This window comes from Girardinichthys multiradiatus, chromosome 13 (assembly GCF_021462225.1).
Source record: "Girardinichthys multiradiatus isolate DD_20200921_A chromosome 13, DD_fGirMul_XY1, whole genome shotgun sequence".
In the NCBI taxonomy this organism is placed as follows: domain Eukaryota; kingdom Metazoa; phylum Chordata; class Actinopteri; order Cyprinodontiformes; family Goodeidae; genus Girardinichthys; species Girardinichthys multiradiatus.
The window spans coordinates 8758441-8783453 of record NC_061806.1 but is presented as its reverse complement, the minus strand read 5'-3'; the positions used below and the strand labels follow the sequence as shown (position 1 = coordinate 8783453).

General features: G+C 40.3%; 1 protein-coding gene across 3 annotated transcripts in view; it reads left to right on the top strand.

The window, feature by feature from the left end:
- LOC124879156 (collagen alpha-1(IX) chain-like) overlaps positions 1-25013 on the top strand; it is a 64234-nt gene that overhangs the window by 5136 nt on the left and 34085 nt on the right. For 2 of the 3 annotated variants that reach the window (XM_047383520.1, XM_047383518.1), the window contains exons 2-9: positions 8676-8761; positions 10512-10583; positions 11017-11146; positions 17075-17471; positions 17855-17935; positions 22077-22094; positions 24259-24348; positions 24447-24482. In XM_047383520.1, the coding sequence (XP_047239476.1) occupies positions 8676-8761; positions 10512-10583; positions 11017-11146; positions 17075-17471; positions 17855-17935; positions 22077-22094; positions 24259-24348; positions 24447-24482 (910 nt within the window). The remainder of the gene's footprint in view (positions 1-8675; positions 8762-10511; positions 10584-11016; positions 11147-17074; positions 17472-17854; positions 17936-22076; positions 22095-24258; positions 24349-24446; positions 24483-25013) is intronic. The other variant, XM_047383519.1, reaches the window with a different exon arrangement.

The window sequence follows — 25013 nt, the reverse complement described above, 5'->3', positions numbered from 1 at the left end:
GGCAGAAACTAAAGCTTTGCAAACCTGTTGTGAGGACGACAAGGAAGTGGAGCAGTGAGGCTGTGGAGAATCTCCAGGCGTGTTTAGGCTGTACAGACTGGGATGTGTTCAGGACTACTACCAACAGTCTGGACGAGTACACAGAAGCTGTGACTTCCTACATCAGCTTCTGTGAGGACAGCTGTGTACCATCATGCACCAGGGTGAGTTACAACAACAACAAACCCTGGTTCACAGCTAAACTCAGAAGGTTAAGACTGGATAAGGAAGAGGCCTTCAGGAGTGGGGACAAAGACATATACAGAGAGGCAAAGTACAAGTTTGGCAAGGCAGTGAAAGAGGCCAAACGACTGTACTCTGAGAAGCTCCAAAACCAGTACAGACGACTCTGCGTCTGTCTGGAAAGGGCTCAAGCAAATCACCAACTACAAGCCGAAAGCCCCCCACTCCATCAACGACCGACGCCTCGCCAACGACCTGAACGAGTTCTACTGCCGCTTTGAAAGACAAAGGGACAGTCCTGCAACCATCCCCCACGACACCCCCCAACAGCTGCAGCCACAATCCACCACCCCCATCTCTCCAACCTCAAGAGGGGCCTTGGCACCTCCAACCCCCACCCTGAAGTTCCCCCCCACCAGCCCCCTACCCACGCCGAGGACGGCTCTTTCCATCCAGGAGAGGGACGTAAACAAACTCTTCAGGAGACAGAACCCCCGGAAAGCTGCTGGTCCGGATTCTGTCTCACCAGCCAGCCTGAAGCACTGCGCTGATCAGCTGTCTCCAGTCTTCACAGACATTTTTAACACCTCACTGGAGACATGTCATGTGCCTGCCTGCTTCAAGTCCTTCACCATCGTCCCTGTTCCCAAGAAGCCAAGGACCACAGGGCTTAATGACTTCAGACCCGTCGCCCTGACCTCTGTGTTGATGAAGTCCTTTGAGCGCCTTGTGCTCTCACACCTAAAAGACATCACCGGCCCCCTCCTGGACCCCCTGCAGTTTGCCTACAGAGCCAACAGGTCTGTAGACGATGCAGTCAACCTAGCCCTTCACTTCATCCTCCGGCACCTGGACTCCACAGGAACCTATGCCAGGATCCTGTTTGTGGATTTCAGCTCTGCCTTCAACACCATCGTCCCAGTTCTGCTACAGGAGAAGCTCTCCCAGCTGAGTGTGCCCGACTCCACCTGCAGGTGGATCACTGACTTCCTGTCTGACAGGAAGCAGCGCGTGAGGCTGGGGAAGCACGTCTCTGACTCCCTGACCATCAGCACCGGTTCCCCCCAAGGCTGTGTTGTCTCTCCTCTGCTCTTCTCCCTGTACACCAACAGCTGCACCTCCAGTCACCAGTCTGTCAAGCTTCTGAAGTTTGCGGACGACACCACCCTGATCGGACTCATCTCTGATGGTGACGAGTCTGCGTACAGATGGGAGGTGGACCATCTGTTTGACTGGTGCAGCCAGAACAACCTTGAGCTCAATGCTCTAAAGACAGTGGAGATGGTTGTGGACTTCAGGCAGAACCCAGCCCCACCTGCCCCCATCACCCTCTGTGACTCCACAATTGACACTGTGGAATCTTTCCGCTTCCTGGGAACCATCATCTCCCAGGATCTCAAGTGGGAGCCAAACATCAGCTCCCTCATCAAGAAAGCCCAGCAGAGGATGTTCTTCCTGCAGCAGCTGAAGAAATTCAACCTGCCAAAGACTATGATGGTGCACTTCTACACAGCCATCATTGAGTTCATCCTCACCTCCTCCATCACCATCTGGTACGCCGCTGCTACAGCCAAGGATAAGGGCAGGCTGCAGCGTGTCATTCGGTCTGCTGAGAAGGTGATTGGCTGCAGTCTACTGTCGCTCCAGGAACTGTACACCTCCAGGACCCTGAAGCGGGCAGGGATGATTCTGGCTGATTCCTCCCACCCCGGTCACAGACTCTTTGAGACTCTCCCCTCTGGCAGGAGGCTGCAGTCCATCCGGACCAAAACCTCACGCCACAAGAACAGTTTTTTCCCATCTGCCACCAGCCTTGTTAACAAAGCCCGGAAACCACCCTGACACTCTCCCTTTCCCCCACCCCCCCTTTTTTTTTTGCTGACAGGACACTTGTAACCTGTAACTCTATGCGTTACATTAACGCTCAGCTTGGACTCCTGCTTTACTTGCATTGCCATACTTGCACAATGATCACCTGCACTGTTGTATTGCTCTTGCAAGATTTGCGCTCCTTGCACCATTGAAACCGACGTTTGGCATTGGCATGAGTGACCAAAGGTTTGGCTATAGCAGGCCATTAGTGTATATTGACCCTGTGGAGCTCCCGACAGACAGTTTTGGTGGAAACAGGAGAGTTGAGGTGCACATTTAATTCTGCCGTGATTTGGGCAGCTGTGGGTTTAATGTTTTTTGGATACAATCCGGGTTAGCACCCGAACATCCCTTTCAGACAGCTTCCTCTTGCATCCATAGTTAATCCTGTTGGATGTGGTTCGTCCTTCTAGGTGGTATGCTGACATTACCCTGGATACCGTGGCTCTTCATATATCACAAAGACTTGCTGTCTTGGTCACAGATGCGCCAGCAAGACGTGCACCAACAATTTGTCCTCTTTTGAACTCTGGTATGTCACCCATAATGCTGTGTGCATTTCAATATTTTGAGCAAAACTGTGCTCTTACCCTGCTAATTGAGCCTTCACACTCTGCTCTTACTGGTGCAATGTGCAATCAATGAAGACTGACTACCAGGCTGGTCCAATTTAGCCATGAAACCTCCCACACTAAAATGACAGGTGTTTCAGTTTCATTGTCCAAACCCTGTAGTTGTCCTAGCACTACATTGGAGGAGTGTAGTTTGGCGGTGGGAGAAGTTGTTGGTTGTAGCAGCTTTAAATCTGCTGCCCGGATGAACAGCGCAGTGGTTATTTTTGTTGATAGTGTGGAGAAGGCAAACAAAGTAATTGAAAAGGGTATTGTTGTAAATTATGTTTTTTAGTCAGTTTCTCTGTTGAGTACACATGCCAAAAAAGTGACAATTGCAAATATTCTTCCGTTTGTCAGTGATGAACTGCTGGTGAGAGAACTGTCACGGCACGGAAAAATTATTTCCCCGATCAGAAAGCTGGCTTCGGGTTGCAAGTCACTGCTGTTAAAGCATGTTGCTTCATACAAAAGACAGGTCCTTACGATTCTGAATAAAAAGAAGGAAGACCTTAATTTAGTGTTCAATGAGCGGGTGGAGGACTTTGATTATGCCATTTATGTGACTTCGGGCACTTTGGTGTGTTTTGGTTGCAGAGAAGTTGGTCATTTAGTTTGAGTATGTCCCGGAAAAAATCTTCCTAATAATAATATGGAGCAAAGGGGAGATGAGGGAGTCAAAATGACGCCGAAACAAACTGAAGACAAAGATGCAGGGAGACCAGAGACAAATGAAACAGAAGGGACAACGTCTGAGAATCCCGCTCAGACAGAACAACAAGTAAACAAAAATAGTTTTGAGGGAGAGGACGAAGAGCAAGTTGTGCAGATTCAAAGTCAAACGGTGTTAGTTTCGCAGGGAAATCAAGAGGATAACATTGTGGAAGAGCAGAGTCTGTGTTTACTAAAGTCTCAACAAAGGAAAGCGAACACAGACAATGTAAAGGATATGGGAAACAGTCAAATACTGGATGATGATATTGAATTTTCTGGAAAAAGGAAAAAAACTGAGTGTGTTATTAGCTCTCAAACCAAAAATGAAGTCAGAGATGACACAGGAATGGAAAATTCAGGAATGTGTCTGGAATTAGAAAGCAATATGGATGAAGAGGAGGAATGGGAAGATGAACGTTGGACTGAAGATAGTTTGGCCAGTTCATCCTGTAAATCTTTTACAGAGGAAAAGTTATGATGTACAAAATGTTAAACTTTTTTTGAAGGTTACAAAGAATATGAAAAATGTTAAAGTATAAGATTTTTTTCCTGAGAAGAAACTTTTTCTTCTGTATGTGAGATCTCAATTGAATAATAAAAGAAAAGGGGACTATACTGACAAAGAAGTTTACCGGTTAAAAAAACTGATTGGAAAACTTAAAGAAGAACTTAACAATGATGAGGAGTCTGAGTTTTGTTAGTTTTTTGTCTTTATTAGTGTAAATCCTTACACCTTTGGGAATGAGCCACTTCAGAGTTTCCACCTTAAATCTGAATGGAGCCAGAGACGTGAGGAAGAGAATCAGTGTGTTTGAATTAATGAATCTAAAACATCTGAATGTGTTGATGGTTCAAGAAACACACAATGATTATTTAAATGAAATAGACTGGAGGAGAGAATGGGAGGATGTAGTTATTGTGAGTCATTTAAATCAGACCAGTAGTGGAGTAGCACTTCTTTTTTCTAAAAACTTTTTACTAGAGTCATGTGAAGTTGAGGAGGTGGTAAAAGGTAGACTAAAGGTGATGAAAGCAAAGTATGAGTGTTTTAATATTGTATTTGTTAAAATATATGCTCCAAATACAGGACGGGAGAGGGTTCTTTTCTTACATAAACTTGAAGATGTTTTCTGTAAATGTGATGCTGGAAGTTTTCTTTTTTTGGGTGGAGATTTTAACTGTACAGAAAATGATAAATTAGATAGGAATCATTTTGAACCTCATCCAGTTTCAAAAACTTGCTTAAAACCCTTAATAGATGCATTTTCATTAGCAGATGTATGGAGAGAATTACATAATCAAGAAAGACAATAAACATGGGCCAGGAGTACGGATAATTCTTGTTCTGCAGCTAGGTTAGATAGAATATACAGTTTTAGATATAATATTGGTATTTTCCAAGAATGTAATATTCATCCTGTTAGTTTTTCTGATCATGCTTTGGTTTCTTATAATGTTTTTATTGCCAATCTTAAACATAAGTCTGCTTATTGGCATTTTAACACGACTTTATTATTAGATGTTAATTTTAAGAAGGCATTTAGTTTTTTCTGGAGAATTCACAGATCTAGAAAAGAGGAGTTTATATCTATAAGGCATGGTGGGATCATGGTAAAACTGAAATTAAAGAATTCTGTCAATAGTACACTGTCAGTGTTTCATCTGATTTAACCAAATCTATAAAAGATCTGGAGACTGAAATAGTGGAGCTGCAGGTTTCTGCACAATCCACAGGAGATCGAGGTTGTTTAGAAAACCTCAAGTCTAAAAAAGTTGCTTTGGCTGATTTGCTGGGCTCAAGGACACAGGGAGCATTGGTTTGGTGTAGATTCCAGAAGGTTGCTTTGATGGACACCCCTACAAAGTTTTTCTTCTCATTGGAAAAAAAAAGAAAGAACACAGCAAGTTCTTGCATGGTTTAAAATCGGCTGCCGAGGTTCTTTTGACTGCAGATGGGGACATCAGGCGGAGAGCAGTAGAATTGTATGCTGATCTGCATAGCTCTGAATATGCTGAGGATGAAGAACGTTTTGATTATCTCTGCAGTGGTCTTCCAAGAGTTTTTGTGGAGTTCACCAAGGAGTTGGGAGAGCCTGTAGCTCTGGATGAGGTTCATGTTGCACTGCAAAGTATGGAAGGAGGGAAAGCACCTGGCCTTGATGGACTTCCAAGTGAATTTTACAGGGCTTCTGGTCGGACCTCTGCATCGATATCGTGGAGGTTTTTGAGGAGAGCTTTGCTGAAGGACTTCTTCCTCAGAGTTGCAGGACAGCAGTTCTCACATTGCTAATGAAGAAAGGTGATCTTCAGGACATTAAAAAGTGACGTCCAGTTTCTTTGTTGTGTACAGACTACAAACTGTTGTCAAAAGCGCTGGCAAACAGATTGCAAAGGGTGAATGGTCAGATTGTCCATCGAACACAAACTTACTGTGTGCCTGGCAGATCTATGCTTGATAATATATTCCTTATTAGAGATATTTTGGAGGTCTCTGGTTCATTTGGTTGTAATGGTGGTTTGATTTCTTTGGACTAGGAAAAGGCTTTTGACAGGGTTGAGCACCGTTACCTCCAGAAGGTTTTGGTCTTGGCCCTGAATTTATTGCCAAGATTATGGTTCTGTATGAAAATATTGAGTGTACTGAAAGTTAATGGCTGCTTGTGTAAACCTTTCAAGGTTACAAGAGGTGTTCGACAAGGTTGTTCTTTGTCTAGAATGTTGTATGCTCTTTCAATTGAACCAATGTTAAAGAATATTAGATCACATATTGATGGTTTGACTTTACTGGGGTTTTATAAGTTATTTATTTTATTTGCATATGCTGATGATATCATTGTTATTGTTAAAAGTCAAGAAGAAGTGACTACATTGGGGAAAATTGTTGATTTATTTTGTAACATTTTAACTGCACGTGTTAACTTGGCTAAGAGTGAGGCTCTAGCCATGGCAGGTTGGCTTACAGGGCTTCCTAAACTCCCTGGTGGTTTAAAATGGAAAAGAGGAGGTTTGAAATATCTCGGGGTGTACTTGGGGGATGAGGACACAGAAAAAAAGAACTGGGAAGGAATGTTTGAGAACGTGGAAGGAAGGTTAGGAAAGTGGAAATGGTTGTTGTCGCAAATGTCTTAGAGAGGAAGAGTGCTTATTATAAATAATCTAGTTGCTTCTTTATTGTGGCATAAATTAGCATGTTTGGAGCCCCCTTCTGACCTACTCCAAAGGATTCAATCCTGTATGATTAGTTTGTTTTGGCATAATAAACATTGGGTATCCCAGGCTGTGCTCTTCTTGCCTAAAGAAGAAGGTGGACAGGGATTGGTTCATCTGGAGAGCAGCACTGCAGCTTTTAGATTCAAGTTTTTCAGAAATATCTGCTTGGAAAGGGAGGAGGATGTTTTCTGGAAACCATTAGCAAGTATTGTCTTGAGAAGAGTGGGAGGTCTTGGCTTGGATGTTTATTTGTTTTTATTAAACTGTAAACTGATATGTCCTTATGAAATGCTAATGTTTTATAAAGGTCTGTTTAGAGCTTGGACTGTTTTTAATTGAAAAAGACTGGAACCAACGACGTCTTTGTTTTGGCATCTAGAAGAACCTTTAATTTTTGGAGCACGGTTGGATATACAGTATGGAGCTCGAGTTGGGTTGACAAGAAGATTGCTTGAAAAAAAAGTTCTGAAATTGAGACAAATTGTGGATGTGGCTGGACCAAGATTTCAAAACACAGCTTCTTTGATTGGGTTAAAATCAGTTGATATCATACGGATTGTCTTAGACTTCTGGGTTGCAAATTTAACATTGGATGAAAAGCAGATGTTAATGGATTATTTTAATGGGAAAGACATTCTTGATGCTACAGATCAATTTCCAGAAATAGGATTAAATATTGATTTTACAGAAGTGATGGGTCCTTTATTGAACACTCATAAAGATTTAGATTTTTATATGTTAACTGGAAAACTATTGTAAAAATGTCTGTTCAGGGGTTGAATAAAAGACAGTTGAGTGGGAGGACTGATAGTGTTTGGAGAGAGAGATTAAGCATTGGAGAAAATCAGAAGCCTGTATGGAGGGTCTTTTATAAACCACCCCTGAGTAAAATGGTAGGTGATCTACAGTGGAGGATTTTACATCGGGCAGTGAGTGTTAATAGTTTTGTGTCTAAAATTAAAAAAGATGCAATGGAACTATGTCCTTTTAGTCAAGAAATGGAAACTATTTTTCATATGTTTCTTGAATGTGAGCGACTTGCTCCTTTGTTTATTTTGTTGAAAGATGTTTTTAAAAAATGTGGAGTTAATTGGTCTAAAGTGGAGTTTATGTTTGGTGCAGGCTATACAAAAAAAGAAGCTAGCTGGAAACTGTTAAATTTTTTTGATAGGACAAGAACAATTTTCTATTTATATTAGTAGAAGAAATAAGATGAACAATGTTCCAGAGGAAAAAGTTGACACAATGTTCACTTTGATGGTTAAATATAGAGTTAAAGCCGAGTTTTTAGTTTTTTTTCAATGATGAATAATCTGACTGAGTTTTTCTCTCAGTGGTGTTATAACAATATTGTGTGTTCTGTGGTTGATGGACAGTTAATTTTTAACTTTGTGTTTATGTGATTGTGAAAACTTTGGTGTTTTACTGATTAATGAAAATTTTGGTGTTTTAATGAATATTCTTTGAAAAATAAATGTACTTTTAAATCAAATCTTTCTTTCTTTCTTTCTATCTTTCTTTCTTTCTTCCAGCTAGCAAGGATACTTTTTGAATGTTGCTAATAAGCTAAACAGAAATAAATGCAGAACTACAGTCACAGCTGGTTAATACATTTAAGTTTCATTTTGATAAAATCATAAGCAATATAAACAAATAACTGACATGGCTTCAGTATTTAGAACTTATCAGTTGTACATATACAGTAGTAAAACACACAGTTTGGTCTTTGGTTGGAGCTTCTCCAAATCTTGAACTTAGGTCATTTTCTGATATTCAGTTAATATTTAATTTTTTAAAATCATATCTCCATGTGACATTTAAGGTCCAATAAAAATGTTTTGCTATCCTTCTGTTTATTGGAATTAAAGCAAACTCAATTTAAGCAACTGTATGAATTATTTCTTTTTATGTGCCAAGACTGAGTACCAAGGTCACTGGCTAAGTGCTGCATGACATTCCTGTGGCAAATTTATTGATTCAGATAAAAGGGAAAATGTCGAAGAGACACATGACTGAATACTGATTTTCTCCACCGTTCCTTAACAGAAAGCAAAAATGCCATCCATCAGTGTCAGCATGCTCTCTCCTATGTGTGGCTCTTCTTTCCCACCTCGCTGCACCCACTCTTGGACGTAAGTACAACTGTTACCTTAAAAATCCAGTTGGTGCACTACACACAAATGCCAGTTTTCCTGTAAGTATGTTTTGCACATACCAAAAGGAAAAGTAATGCCAGGATCCACATACAGCACTGCCAGGTCTGTCTGATTATTGGAGGATGTAAGGCCAGAAACAGCAGAGACATTGTGCTGCTCTTTGTCATAGCATTAAATCAGATTAAACCTACTCTCTGATAATCACAACGTTCCCTTTCTCTGCTCTCATTTCGAGGCATAACTAATCCAATATGGACGCACTGTGAGCACCACATGCACCATGTGGGCTGCTTGTGGATTTTGCCTCATTATCACAGCACACACATGCGCATGTGCCATCTTAGCCACAGTGCGTCTCCACCTCATTGCACTAATGGCTGGTTTTCTGAGCGTAATGTCGCATCAGGCAGTAACTTTAACAACTTAAGGCTAACATGCGTAGTCAGTTTTTAGTGCTTTGCGGTGAAAAATATGGGATTATAAATACCACCTCACCACTTTATCTCATTTCTTAGCAGTTTATGTGGGACTTAGGAAGGGCTTCCAGATGTGTTGTTTTCATGCTGATTGTTGTTAATGAGCTGACTAAGAGTGCTGACTGATGAGTCCCTCAGGCTGCTTCCATCCTCAGCTTCTACCTTTTTTTAATAAGCCTTCACTCACTACAGTATTTCTTGTAAAGATTCAAAGATAGTACCCTCTTCTGACAGATTCCAATAACTGATTTCAAATGTAAGGAAATGTTAAATACTTTTCAAACCACATACAATTTATGATAGCATCAGTTTTTTTTATGGCAATGCAAAAGTACACCTTTATTTAACTTTGATTACTTCTGATATGTATGATGAAAGCAAAAAAGTTATTTTTCCTTCTTTGACAGAAACTACCCAATGTCTGTAAATGTACATTGCTGTTGTAGGGGCTGACTAAAAGTCATGCATCATAAATCTCAAGTCCTTTGTCTTTAAAGCTTCTAGCAAGACACTATAAAATCAATAAAACCCACTTTTTTTTTGTTTATATAGTTTGTCGCCTACAATGCCTCATGTCACGGCCAGATATTTATTGTATGAATTGTTGGTTGATGAAAGGAGGTAGTTTGTTAAGAATACCAGAGCAGACTAGAATTATCACAACCTATGGTCTGGTCAATGCATTCAATTAAGCAGATTTTATAATGATGTTTTCTGAGGTACTGTTTCCTCTCCCACCACTTCCTTTCAAAATCATTGCCAGGCAGACAGATTTATAATGAGACCAGTATCACCAGTTAGCTCCACCATGCATGTACCGGCTATACAGCCTCTACCATCTCCATCATCCCAGTTAACATCACATGTAAGAAAGAGATCCCATTTCTCAGCAGTCAGAAAGAACAAAATTTAAAATAGTTTGAGTTCAGAATACATGTAGGACAACCGTATTGGCAAATCACACAACTATTTAGGGTGACAGGCAGAATACCCCACTTACTCCATCCCACTGTTATGGTTTTATTGGCTGTGTACATTTGTTAGTGGAACATTTTTTTACATTTTTGCTTTATTACTATTACTATTTAAACCTTTGTAATAGAACCATGCATTAAAACTGTAAAACAGCAATCACCTTTGACATAAAATAGTTTTTTTTTCACGTAGTTGTCTCTTGGAATCAAATGTAAAACTTGAGAATTTCATCTATGAAGTCCAATCTAATCACTGTCTTCCTTATGTGCCATCAGAATTAGACCTGAGCCGGCTGGATGGCGATACCGTCTGTCCACCAATAAGAAACGGACAAGATGACCTTCCAGGTAAAAAGAAAAAAACCTTTACGAATAACAAAAAAATAAATAAAAAGGAATAAAGTAGGAAAACAAAAAGTAAGGGTTTTTATTAACACAAGATGGCTGCTTGGGTTCGCTTCAAGTCACCTTTAGATATCACATAAGGACAACTAAACTTTCCACTTGAGTTTTACAGAATTCTATTTGAGACAGCTCAGCAAGACTGTAATTGCTCACTATTGCAGTAATGACTCCTGCAAAACATATGTACACAACTGCTTTGCGGCTCCATTAAGGAAGTTTTTATGGTGCGCTTTCTGGATATAATAGTAAACATCACCTGTTTCTTGTTCAATCCCTCCACTTTTAATGTAAAGCCACAAATATTGCAGATGTGTGATGACTCCACTACCTCTGGCAGTAAAGATGGCTTAAATTTGTGACATGCTTCCTCAAACAGGTTTTGATCTGATCACTCAGTTCCAGCTGGACGTGATTCCCCTGAAAGGTGTGAGGAAGGTGGACGGCTCCACGCCCCTCCAGGTGGCCTACCGTCTCGACAGGGAGGCCAACTTTCAAATTCCGACCATGTAAGTACAGTACGGGAGGCGATAGAGGGAAACATAAAACTGCACAAAACGTGGAGCTGGCTGCAGTGGTATACTGATGCAGGTGTTATATTATTACAGGCACAGATGTTACAGTGTGCCGAGCAGCATGTAATTGGTGGAGCGAAAATAACATGCCCAGATAGTTTTTTTTGCATCCCTGACAGACGTGTATGTCTCTCAGGGATGAGTGTGTGTGTGTCTGCGTGTTCTTTTGCTTGTGTGAGGAACAGAAGTGTATTTGCAGTGATAAATTAGCTTGTGTGGCTCACTGAAAGGTTTAGAGTAAAAATGAAATAACTCTGGTTTCCTGTGTAGATTCTAATTAAAGGTTTGTTTTACCATCCTGGCTTGGTAAGCCTACTCTGGTCCCCTGGACAAGCTGTTATTGAATATATGTGTTATTAACATTTTTATATATAATTAATTTAAAAGGGAAATTCATAAAAGATGTATAATTTCATCTTTTCGAAGTTAGATGACTTTCAAACTTTCCACTATATTAACCATTCAGGAATACTTGATCCTATGACACATTTTTTTCACATCCTTGTGTTAATCCAGTTAAATTCTTGCATCTTTCAAATTTAGCCCTCTCTATCTAAGACCCTTAAATGAAATTTAAATTAACTAATTTGCCTGTGCTCAGTTTCATTTCTGCTATGCTTCAAATGGCTCAGGGGTTTCCTAGAGATCATTATTAAACAAACAGCTTCATAAGGACCAATGAAAAAAGCAGACAGTTCAGAGAGAAAGCTGTCAAGATATTTAGAACACGATCAGTTGATAAAACAACTTCTTAAAGAGCACATCTGGAAATGGTAAGACAACTTCAAACCTACCAAGATATGAATTTCCATCCTAACAAATTGGGAAAGGAAACCATTAATCAGAGAAGAGACCCATGGTAACTCTGAAGGATCTTCAGACATCCTTAACTCAGATGGCAGATTCTGCCAACAGGATTATTTTTAGTATAAGTATTATTAGTAAATGGACTGAATGTATAAAGCACTTTTTTAGTCAGACTGGGTGCTTAAAGAGCTTTACACTACAGATTTGTAGGCAACCTGGAGTTAAGTGTCTTGCCAAGGGCTACAGGTCCTTCTCAAAATATTAGCATATTGTGATAAAGTTCATTATTTTCCATAATGTCATGATGAAAATTTAACATTCATATATTTTAGATTCATTGCACACTAACTGAAATATTTCAGGTCTTTTATTGTCTTAATACGGATGATTTTGGCATACAGCTCATGAAAACCCAAAATTCCTATTTCACAAAATTAGCATATCATTAAAAGGGTCTCTAAACGAGCTATGAACCTAATCATCTGAATCAACGAGTTAACTCTAAACACCTGCAAAAGATTCCTGAGGCCTTTAAAACTCCCAGCCTGGTTCATCACTCAAAACCCCAATCATGGGTAAGACTGCCGACCTGACTGCTGTCCAGAAGGCCACTATTGACACCCTCAAGCAAGAGGCTAAGACACAGAAATAAATTTCTGAACGAATAGGCTGTTCCCAGAGTGCTCTATCAAGGCACCTCAGTGGGAAGTCTGTGGGAAGGCAAAAGTGTGGCAGAAAACGCTGCACAACGAGAAGAGGTGACCGGACCCTGAGGAAGATTGTGGAGAAGGGCCGATTCCAGACCTTGGGGTACCTGCGGAAGCAGTGGACTGAGTCTGGAGTAGAAACATCCAGAGCCACCGTGCACAGGCGTGTGCAGGATATTAGCATATTGTGATAAAGTTCATTATTTTCCATAATGTCATGATGAAAATTTAACATTCATATATTTTAGATTCATTGCACACTAACTGAAATATTTCAGGTCTTTTATTGTCTTAATACGGATGATTTTAGCATACAGCTCATAAAAACCCAAAATTCCTATCTCACAAAATTAGCATATTTCATCCGACCAATAAAAGAAAAGTGTTTTTAATACAAAAAACATCAACCTTCAAATAATCATGTACAGTTATGCACTCAATACTTGGTCGGGAATCCTGTGGCAGAAATGACTGCTGCAATGCGGCGTGGCATGGAGGCAATCAGCCTGTGGCACTGCTGAGGTCTTATGGAGGCCCAGGATGCTTCGATAGCAGCCTTTAGCTCATCCAGAGTGTTGGGTCTTGAGTCTCTCAACGTTCTCTTCACAATATCCCACAGATACTCTATGGGGTTCAGGTCAGGAGAGTTGGCAGGCCAATTGAGCACAGTGATACCGTGGTCAGTAAACCATTTACCAGTGGTTTTGGCACTGTGAGCAGGTGCCAGGTCGTGCTGAAAAATGAAATCTTCATCTCCATAAAGCTTTTCAGCAGATGGAAGCTATCTACTGATAGCTAGCTGCATTGACCCTGCCCTTGATAAAACACAGTGGACCAACACCAGCAGCTGACACGGCACCCCAGACCATCACTGACTGTGGATACTTGACACTGGACTTCTGGCATTTGGCATTTCCTTCTCCCCAGTCTTCCTCCAGACTCTGGCACCTTGATTTCCGAATGACATGCAGAATTTGCTTTCATCCGAAAAAAGTACTTTGGACCACTGAGCAACAGTCCAGTGCTGCTTCTCTGTAGCCCAGGTCAGGCACTTCTGCCGCTGTTTCTGGTTCAAAAGTGGCTTGACCTGGGGAATGCGGCACCTGTAGCCCATTTCCTGCACACGCCTGTGCACGGTGGCTCTGGATGTTTCTACTCCAGACTCAGTCCACTGCTTCCGCAGGTCCCCCAAGGTCTGGAATTGGCCCTTCTCCACAATCTTCCTCAGGGTCCGGTCACCTCTTCTCGTTGTGCAGCGTTTTCTGCCACACTTTTTCCTTCCCACAGACTTCCCACTGAGGTGCCTTGATACAGCACTCTGGGAACAGCCTATTCGTTCAGAAATGTATTTCTGTGTCTTACCCTCTTGCTTGAGGGTGTCAATAGTGGCCTTCTGGACAGCAGTCAGGTCGGCAGTCTTACCCATGATTGGGGCTTTGAGTGATGAACCAGGCTGGGAGTTTTAAAGGCCTCAGGAATCTTTTGCAGGTGTTTAGAGTTAACTCGTTGATTCAGATGATTAGGTTCATAGCTCGTTTAGAGACCCTTTTAATGATATGCTAATTTTGTGAGATAGGAATTTTGGGTTTTCATGAGCTGTATGCCAAAATCATCCGTATTAAGACAATAAAAGACCTGAAATATTTCAGTTAGTGTGCAATGAGTCTAAAATATATGAATGTTAAATTTTCATCATGACATTATGGAAAATAATGAACTTTATCACAATATGCTAATATTTTGAGAAGGACCTGTAGATGTGTGTAGCTTGTGCTCCATTCAGTGTCTACTAGCTGTTGTAATTATGAATATGAACATATTCTTTAATATTTAATATTAATACTTTAATATTTTATTAAATAATATTTCGGTCTGTTAAGGGTTGTCCTGTGAATACCAGCCTAATAAGGCGGTGGCATTAGGACAAAATTGAAAGGGATGAGCCAAGCTCTGACATGATTGAACAGCTAAACTCTGCACACACAGGGAATGAATTCACACAATTTCTTAAAATACAAGAATTTATTAACAAAAATAAGTCAACTCAGAGTCAAACACATTTCAATCAACAAACTCTTCACCATGCTAAAACAATCCAACTAAACTACCAAGCAGAATGAAAGAATAAGGAAGACTAATGGGCTATGTACAATATAAACAAGTTGATGAAAGATGGTTGAAAACCATGACCAAAACAGTTATGCAACATTACCGTGCAATGTTTATGTTTGAGAACCAAGGATTATCTTGAAGAATCTGGAAGTGAAGTTAAGTTAGTCTTGGAACTAACTTAGGCAATAATTGGCATACCTTTAGACCACCATTCACAATGCAAGATCAGAATGATCTGCTGAATAAAACCAACCTTCTGGATGACTAATTCTCAACGGTGTCTCATTAGCTGCCTTTATTTATTAAAATAATATTTAAAGAAATATTATTTTGAATAAGAACCAAATCTTTGAGAAATGGGCTTAATTGTGTTACTTAGTCATCAAGTTTAGTAAAATAATATTTGGGGAAATACTATTTTACTGGATTGAAAACTAACAACCTTTTTGGGTAAATGATCTTTAGCAGGCAAGCATGTGTTCTCAGCTGTTAGCAGTTAAAGCTGACAAAAGGAGCTTATAGCTTCATCATCAGAATCAAACACATACCTTTAAAATACCACTAATACCACGGCACGTTATGGCCGATCTTCTGTGTTTAAAATCACCCTTTAAATAAAATTTGTCTTAACTTTGAAAAAAACCAAACACAGAACACACAAACTGAGCACATGTGCTGAGCAGATAATCTGCTAGCACTAAGATGGTTGAGTTTCAACACAAACAAAACCAAATGTCATAAAATGAAAAATGTTTAGATTATTTCATTCTAAACTACTTACTCTCTGCCCAACACTACCTCTTACGTGAACCGTGCTGAGGAAAGGTTGTCCGGGGACAAAGTTGGAGGAAGCCTCCACAGTGAACAAAGGGTTAACTGCAGCTGACCTCCGTAGCTGGGGGGTGGGGCGGCTTGTTCTGTCAGCCGGCCAAACTGCACGTTACTGCTGTAACCACGGTGATGCGGTCCCGTTGTCCTTCCTTCAGACTGGGAAAACTGCTCCACTCGGCGTTGTAGACAGGGTCTTTGCTGGGAACTCTCTGGAACACTGTTTGCTTCTGTAGACCTCAGAGAGAAAATCCTTAATTACCCCATTCATGAATGAATACCGGATACACAAACAGCAATTCATTCATACTTAACTTAGTGCATATGATTGCGGGATCATATGACACTCTTGGATCTGGTTTGAAGAGTTATGTCTGTTTGCCCGCAAAGAGACATTAGCGTGCTGTGTCCCTCCGTCCAGTTCCTCTGGGGACCTGCGTGGAAGAGGTCAGTTTGCTGCAAAGCGGGGCTTTTATTCGGACAGTGATGTCACGGGAAGTCCGCTGTTACCCCGTTTCTGGCTGTGCTGGAAGTAGGTTAATGTGATTTATTTTGAAAGTTCCAGAAAAGTTCTTATGTTGTCCCCATTGCTGGGGTCCCAACATAGCTGATTTCTGGGCACAGACCTGGCTTATTGACAGAGTATCGGTTAAAGACTTTAGTAATATTACATAAATAAGGTTGCCTTCTGGTGTTTCCCAGTTTGCCTGCTCCAGTCTGTTTGGGTTAAGGTTATTTTCTGTACACCAGCTTTATTTGGAGGCTGTTATGTAAGTCACTGGCACCCCTCACCAATGCCCCTCAGTCCTTATGCCCTGAAAGCAAATACCTCATTGTTATTCCCCTGCAAATCTAGAGGTACAGACAAGGATTTGAACTCCTCCTTAGTTTCAGCTCTGCTCCTCTCATCAACTGCAGGGCAAGAAGCACCACATGCTTCAGACTTTCTGACCAGAGGCAACACTTGGAAGAGTCTTCATTTATTTTATTAGGCTACAGGAATTCCCTTCTTTTATTGCCTCACCTTGATCATTTACAACACAGTAAAAGTTTGGTTGCAGAGGCGATCCATGATTTCACCTCCTCCTGAGAGTTTGGCTTGTTAAAAATGCAGTAAGTTCCTATTAACCAGGTCTGCATTATGTTACTGATTTATACATTGAGACAGCTTTTCTGTTGGCTTTACTTTGAATCTAAAGACAGAGATGACAAGGCTCTAAGTTATTTGCATCAAAGTCTTGCTTTTGACAGTTTTGCTGAGATGTACTTATTTTGCAATCATAAAACACTAACATAAAATAGGTTTTGTGAGTTATAACTTGACTGGGTGCCTTTGAGTGGCATTCAGCTAAAAACTCTCTCCCTCTCTTTACTTATCTGAACCCTTGCTCTTCACCTCCCTCTGTAGGCTTAATTTTCCTCGGGGCTTCCCGGATGAGTACTCCTTCATGACCACCTTTCGTATGATCAAGAACACGGTGGGCAAGGTGTGGAATGTCTGGCAAATAGTGGATGAAGACGGCCACAAGCAGGCTGGACTCAGGCTGAATGGCGACCAGCAGGCTCTTGAGTACTTTTTGATGGGTGCAGATGGAAACCTGCAGACTGTCACCTTTCCTGGCCTATCTGTACTCTTCAATACCAAGTGGCACAAGGTGATGATTGGCATTGAGCGTGAGCAGGTCACATTGTACGTGGACTGCCAGCCTGTGGATCAGAAACCCATCAAGGGCAAAGGGCCAATCAACACAGATGGAGACACTCTCATTGGCAGGCTGGATGCCGATCCTGATGCCTCTGTGGTGGTAAGACCAGATGGAGACCTGCATGCTGCATCTAATCAATGCCTAGGCTCTGCACCTAGGCATTGTCAGGGAAATTGAGCTTTCTGAGAACAAATGCATTCAGTTTTATGTGCGTGTTAAGCGCTGCTATAATTTCTAAAGTGCTGCAGTCACAGCAAAACTGCTCAGCAGGGTTCCTGCTGGTAAAAAAGAAAGAAAAAACTTAATCCCTGCAGAAAAATGCAGGAGAGGAAAATAAAGCTCAACAACCCCTAGGGGAGCTCTGACTCTAAACTAAAAAGAAATAACTATATCATTTTAAAGTATCCCATTACCATTCTTTATCATTACAAAATGTCCCTATTATCTAACTTTGGATAATTTGTAACATTAACTTTTTTCAGTTTGAGCTCCAGTGGATGTTAATTCACTGCGATCCAAAGAGAGCCCAGAGAGAGAGCTGCAATGAGCTTCCTGCCACCGAGGTACAGTAAGAAGGACTTAGGTCTGCTTGGCTCTGTACTCACACACACAATACTTGCAACAGTCATATTGAGATCCAGAATAATAATAAATCCAAGGCAAAGAAGTCTCACTTCTACTAGATGCAGAGGTTGAAAATGCTACTTGTAAAGTCCAAACCCAGCCCCAGGATAGAGCCAAAAACCAGAAAAATATAATTCTATTAAATCATCTTTTAAATTTTGTTAAAACAATTTACCTTTTTCCATCTAATTCTTTTGAAAATTGAACCTCAGGTGATCTGCCAAGAACAGATTTAGCATTAGCTTTAAGATAATAGTACTATGCTGTTTTTCATTTGACTACAAGGTCTGAATCTAGGAATGACAAACAATCATATTAGCTGGATATTTGACCACTCTTTTAGTCAAAAATTGTAGATCTTATTTAAATTGGTTGGTTTCTATGGAATGGGCCGCAGTTGTAACCTTAGTCCATAGATTTTCAGTTAAATTGAGGTTAGAGCCATTCCACAAGCTTAACATTAGCCAGCCTAATCACAACTAACTTTGATATCTGCTTAGGATCATTGGAACATCCTAATGTGTCACTTTAACTCATCTGACTCAAACTGTCACCACCTATAAAAGAAAACTTTTAAATATATTTAGGAGCACCCAGGAACCACGAAGGTTCAAGGCGATCATAAAGTGGAAGATCCTGGAACACCTGTGTGTTCGGTATAATAAACCACAAGAATAATGCCAGTAGCTTCTTGATAGCTTCAACAAGCACATTGTTTCTCTTTATCTCACTATGGAAAAATATAATTTTAATGAAGTTGTTTGATGTTTCATTTTTTGTCCCAAAAAACTTTGTTCAAATCTAGTTCAAGTCCAGAATGAAGATTGTTATTATTAAAGGGGACATATCATGCTTCTAAATCCTTCCTTTTCACACTTAAATCATTCAGCTGTTGTCTATATAAAGTGGAACTGCAATGCTTTGGTCTGAATTCCTTGTTATTGTAGCTCCACAGGCTCTTTTACCCCTGTTCTGAGGTTCATCTGAGAGCAACTCGTTCTGGCGCGGCCTCTTTAAATGCTGTTGAGGCGCTTCACACCCGCCCCTCTCCATGTCGATGAGTGTTTCAATTTAACCTGTTCAGCCATTTTTGTAGTTTGATAACAGTTATCTAGCACCGCAGAAACAAGACAAAAACGGAAAAAACAATACAAAGCCTTTTATGTAATAACGCTATTTAAAATACGCAGTACGGTTCTGTCCTCAAAGAGCTAAAACCAGCACACAGCACTAACCCAAGCAGAAGGCGCAATACTATGGCTATCAGAAAAGGAGCCAGGATGTCATATTAACACACAATAAATTCAAGCCTGAAATAACGTTTGTTGTCCTTTTAGAGTTATTTGTGGCTTACCACTTTGCTGTGTCCCTCATTTCCATAGACAGAAGAAACAGACCCCTTAATTAGATAAAGTCTATTGGAAAATCCTTCTTGATACTGGTGGAGGTTGCTAAAGGCACTCGTCCTTGAAGTGGGGAAATAGGAATTTCGGTTGGAAAAACATAAGAGATGATAGACAAAACTGAGCAGACTGAAAAATATGACCCCAACCGAATATATACAGGGGTTGGACAATGAAACTGAAACACCTGTCATTTTAGTGTGGGAGGTTTCATGGCTAAATTGGACCAGCCTGGTAGCCAGTCTTCATTGATTGCACATTGCACCAGGAAGAGCAGAGTGTGAAGGTTCAATTAGCAGGGTAATAGCACAGTTTTGCTCAAAATATTGAAATGCACACAACATTATGGGTGACATACCAGAGTTCAAAAGAGGACAAATTGTTGGTGCATGTCTTGCTGGCGCATCTGTGACCAAGACAGCAAGTCTTTGTGATGTATCAAGAGCCACGGTATCGAGGGTAATGTCAGCATACCACCAAGAAGGACGAACCACATCCAACAAGATTAACTGTGGACGCAAGAGGAAGCTGTCTGAAAGTGATGTTCGGGTGCTAACCCGGATTGTATCCAAAAAACATAAAACCACGGCTGCCCAAATCACGGCAGAATTAAACGTGCACCTCAACTCTCCTGTTTCCACCAGAACTGTCCGTCGGGAGCTCCACAGGGTCAATATACACGGCCGGGCTGCTATAGCCAAACCTTTGGTCACTCATGCCATTGCCAAACGTTGGTTTCAATGGTGCAAGGAGCGCAAATCTTGGGCTGTGGACAATGTGAAACATGTATTGTTCTCTGATGAGTCCACCTTTACTGTTTTCCCCACATCCGAGAGACTTACGGTGTGGAAAAGCCCCAAAGAAGTGTACCACCCAGACTGTTGCATGCCCAGAGTGAAGCATGGGGGTGGATCAGTGATGGTTTTGGCTGCCATATCATAGCATTCACTTGGCCCAATACTTGTGCTAGATGGGCGCGTCACTGCCAAGGACTACCGAACCATTCTTGAGGACCATGTGCATCCAATGGTTCAAACATTGTATCCTGAAGGCGATGCCGTGTATCAGGATGACAATGCACCAATACACACAGCAATACTGGTGAAAGATTGGTTTGATGAACATGAAAGTGAAGTTGAACATCTCCCATGGCCTGCACAGTCACCAGATCTAAATATTATTGAGCCACTTTGGGGTGTTTTGGAGGAGCGAGTCAGGAAACGTTTTCCTCCACCAGTATCATGTAGTGACCTGGCCACTATTCTGCAAGAAGAATGGCTTAAAATCCCTCTGACCACTGTGCAGGACTTGTATATGTAATTTCCAAGACGAATTGACGCTGTATTGGCCGCAAAAGGAGGCCCTACACCATACTAATAAATTATTGTGGTCTAAAACCAGGTGTTTCAGGTTCATTGTCCAACCCCTGTAGATATCTCTGCAACACCTGGAGAGACTAAATTCAACTTTTCTGCATTCCCACTGAATCCGAGTACACAACAAAATGTATTTAAAGGTGAAAAAATTTGATTTCGCATATGTCCCCTTTAATGTTATTATTCATTCATTTGATGAGTGCATGCAAAAATCTGATTCCCACTTAATTTCCAAATAAGTTTCAATCACAATTCAGAAAACCAGTAAGTTGCTGTCCTCTGCAAACTAGGTAACAATGATTAGCATCACAAGCTAATAAATACAAACCCCTGTTCATTTTGTCTATTGAAAGACTGTCGAAACATATAAACATAGAACATTCTATGTGTATGACTGATTTCAAGAGATTTAAACAGATAGCAATGCAAATAAATACTTTAGCTCTAGAAAATACCTCTACCATATTATGCTAGTCAGCCATGTTGCATTTTAAAGTCAAAGTTTGAAAAAATCTCCAACTTTGAGGGTTGTCATTAATTAATTCTGACTTCAGATTTCAAATGGAACACATCCATATCTACTATCCTAGGGATGTTTATCTACTGGTTCATGTTTCATGCCTTAAGGATCACACATCAAAGAGAGGAACAATTCAAAATGTACAACTTGATAATGCAACTGATTTTTTGGGGTTTTCAGTCATCTCGAGTATAGATGAATACGAATGTCATCATCAACATGGTGTCAAATATGTATGATGAGATTTGAGAATTTTATTTTTCATTTCAGTAATATCCTAGAATGACACACACACTTCCACGTACACACACACAAAGCCATATAAGGTTTGTGACATTTATGATTAAATAATGATATTATCTTTTATTTCTCTGTGGATGAAGAACAGTTATTACGATGTCTGCCTCTGAGACACTGACGTAGCTTGTAATGAAAATGTCACTGCTGTCTCACATTTCATCCTCTGTAATGTTTGCGGCGTAATGAATCAGGATGACCATAAATTAATTTTATTCTGTCATACTTAATAAAATAAAAATGATTGCAGCCCTAATAGACAGAAACAACCTGGTTAGATGCACTCTGCTAGCTTTTAGGCTAACATGGAGGTTGTAGATATAGAATTAGGTGGGTGGGTGGAGGCGTATTTAAATGACAGCATGATGATTCTTACTCACTACTATGAATATGAATACATGCGCTTCTGCTGACACTTTGGTGAAGGTGATGGTGGATTTCTTCAACTAACTTTCCTTTTATCTGATTTCTCTTGCTTCTGCAGATGTTTGCCAATGCTGAGGTATTTATTTTTCAACTCTTCCTTCTTTTTTGGCTGGGATTTAAAGCTGTTTTTGATGCTATGGTGGCCTAATCACCTTTGTTCTTTTAATTCATGGTGGTGGCTTTGGTGGCTCTCTAATTCAGCATTACGCATGTATTTTTGTTTTAGATTCCATCACTCACAGTTAAAGAGTAACTATGATAAAATTTAGGAAAAAAATCGGCAGTGTATCAAATACTTGTATCTCAGAGACACCATAAGCTTTATCAAAATCGCAGCATTTGACTCCCTGACAATGAAGCACAAGGACTATTAAATACATTCATTTTAAAAAGTGTGATATACAGTATTTCAAGGATTTATTTTCTGTTAGATTTCAAAACATATGGCTTACAGCAAATGAAAATGCAAAAATTTGTTTCTCAGAAATTTTTAATATTACAGAAGACCTATTCAAAATGTATTTAATACACAAATGTTATGGCCTGCAAAATCATGGGAGGATTGCTTATTTGAGAGGAATGCAGAACCTTTACAAGTGGGATAAAGCACCACAGGTCATTGCTAAAAGAGGTGGCTGTTCACCGAGTGCTGTACAATCATATTCTTGGAAAGTTGAGTGGAAGGAAAAGTCAAAATGAAATGTCAATGTCCAATTTATTTGTATACCACATAAAACAACAGTTAACCAAAGTGCTTCATGATTACACCAACAGTCATAAAATGACAAATAAAATAAAACTGTAATAAAAATAAATCAAATAGCTAAGATTTAGACTATTTAGTGTCTCATTCTCAATCACTCAAAGGACAGGGAAAAGAGATGACTTTGACATTTAAACGATTCTAAGCTCTGTGCTGTGCTTATAGAGCTAAGTTATTTTACTGTCTTGGGGCAGTCACAGCAGAATGCTCAGTCACCTCCATGTTTTAAGTGTGATCTCAGAACATCGAGGAGAAACTGGTTGGTTGACCGGAGTGCTCTCAAAGGTGTGTAGATGATCAAGTAGATAGGATGAGGCTAGACCCTTAAAAAAAGTGAGCAAAAAAAACAACAATGTGAAGACAGAGAGAAAGCCACTGAAGAGGTTTTAAAACTGGAGTTGTGTGTTCATCCTTCTTTGTACCAGTTAAAAGACAAGTAGCAGCATTTTGAACTACATGTAAATGCTGCAGGGATAAAAACAAGAACAATGCCTTACCAAATGCCTCAGGTAACACCGTGAGCTTCACTATCTACGCCATAACAACGTCTTTGTTTGTCAGAGGTTTCTTTAGCCTGGGCTACATTTCCATGTGGGCGGAGTGATCTTACAGTGAGCGACATGCCACTTGCAGCCAGGAGGGTCTTGCAAAACAAAGCCCATTGAACACTTTTGGTCGATATTGACCTGGACTGCAGCTGGAGTCAGAGCTTCAAGAGCCACTGCACACAAATGTATCTAGGACATGGGCTACAACTCCCACATTTCTTGTTTTAGGTTGTTACATCACTTGACAACATCACTGTGCTTGACTGGGCAGCAAAGGTCTAACCCCATTGTGAATGTATGGAATATTGTCAATATTAAAATAATACATTAGACCGAACATTGCAAAAGAACTGAAGGCAGCTATTTGAGCAGCCTGTGGCATTTCAGCAGTGCCACAGGCTGATCACCTCCATTTCATGCCACATTGATGCTGTAATTCATGCAGAAGCAACCCAAGCCAAATATTGGATACAAAAACTGAACAACTTAAGGGCATATATTTTGGTCGGCCAGCATTTCTGTATTAAAAATCCTTTTAATTGATTTTATGTAAGGCTCTAATTTTCTGAAAAAAAAAGTTCTGGATTTTCTTTAGAAGTACACTATATGAAATAAAAAATTTAACATGGCATTTAAAATTAACAGACATGAACACATGAAATATATCACGCTGTTTGTAATGAATCAGTATAGTTGTTGTGCTTAATACATAGAACATCACATCTATTAGGCCATATAACGTTTGATTCTCACTTCTTGGGCTGAAGTACTGAAATAAATAACGTTTCAATGTTATTCTAATTTATGGAGATGTTCTAGTATTTGGATAAAATAACACTGATTTGATATATTTTAACTGAATTCTTGAATTGGCAGTTGTCCTTGTGACTGTAGTATCTGTCAAATTTACTGTTTTTCTCTTGTCTTAGCCTGACAAATCTCTTCAAGGTCCTCCGGGTCCCCCTGGACCAGAGGGCCCTCGAGGGGTCCCAGGAGAAAGTGGCAGGGATGGAAGAGATGTAAGCATGTCCTCCTTGACTTCAGATTTTTTTCAGAGAACGTATACTCTCATGTTTAGTTTTTTTTTTTGGTTTTGACATTTTTTTTGTTCCTCCAGGGTGTTCCAGGGACTCCAGGGATTCCAGGTGCTCCTGTAAGTGCAGAGTATAAAATAGTTCCTTAACAAAATTATTTTCCTGGAGGTTATTGCACCTATATGTTTGAAAATGTACCTCATAAAAATGATTCATGTCACATGTCTTTGTTCAAGCATTTAGAAAGTTCTTAAACATATTTGTCAAGAAATATGCATCAGGTACAAATGTTTTGTCAGGATTGCTTTTATTGCACACCAGTTGTGATGCTACTCTGCTATAGGTACTCTTTCTGTAAGTCCCTTGGAAATGTAGAAAACTAATTATTGCCTATGCAGACACAAATACAAACCAAACCCTATATCCAATCAGTCACTTTGCAACATCCCCTTTAAGTTCTAAGGTAGTCTTAGGGTGTATTCACACCAGGAAAGTCCTTTGGTCCGCTTGTTTGGTCCGGACCAAAAGCGAACTTTATTTTTTTCATTTGGTGCGGTTTGTTTTCACACTTTTTGCAACCATTACTTGTAAACAAAGCCACGCGGGTGACGATCATTGTTCCCATTGGACAGAAATGACGAGGGCGGGAC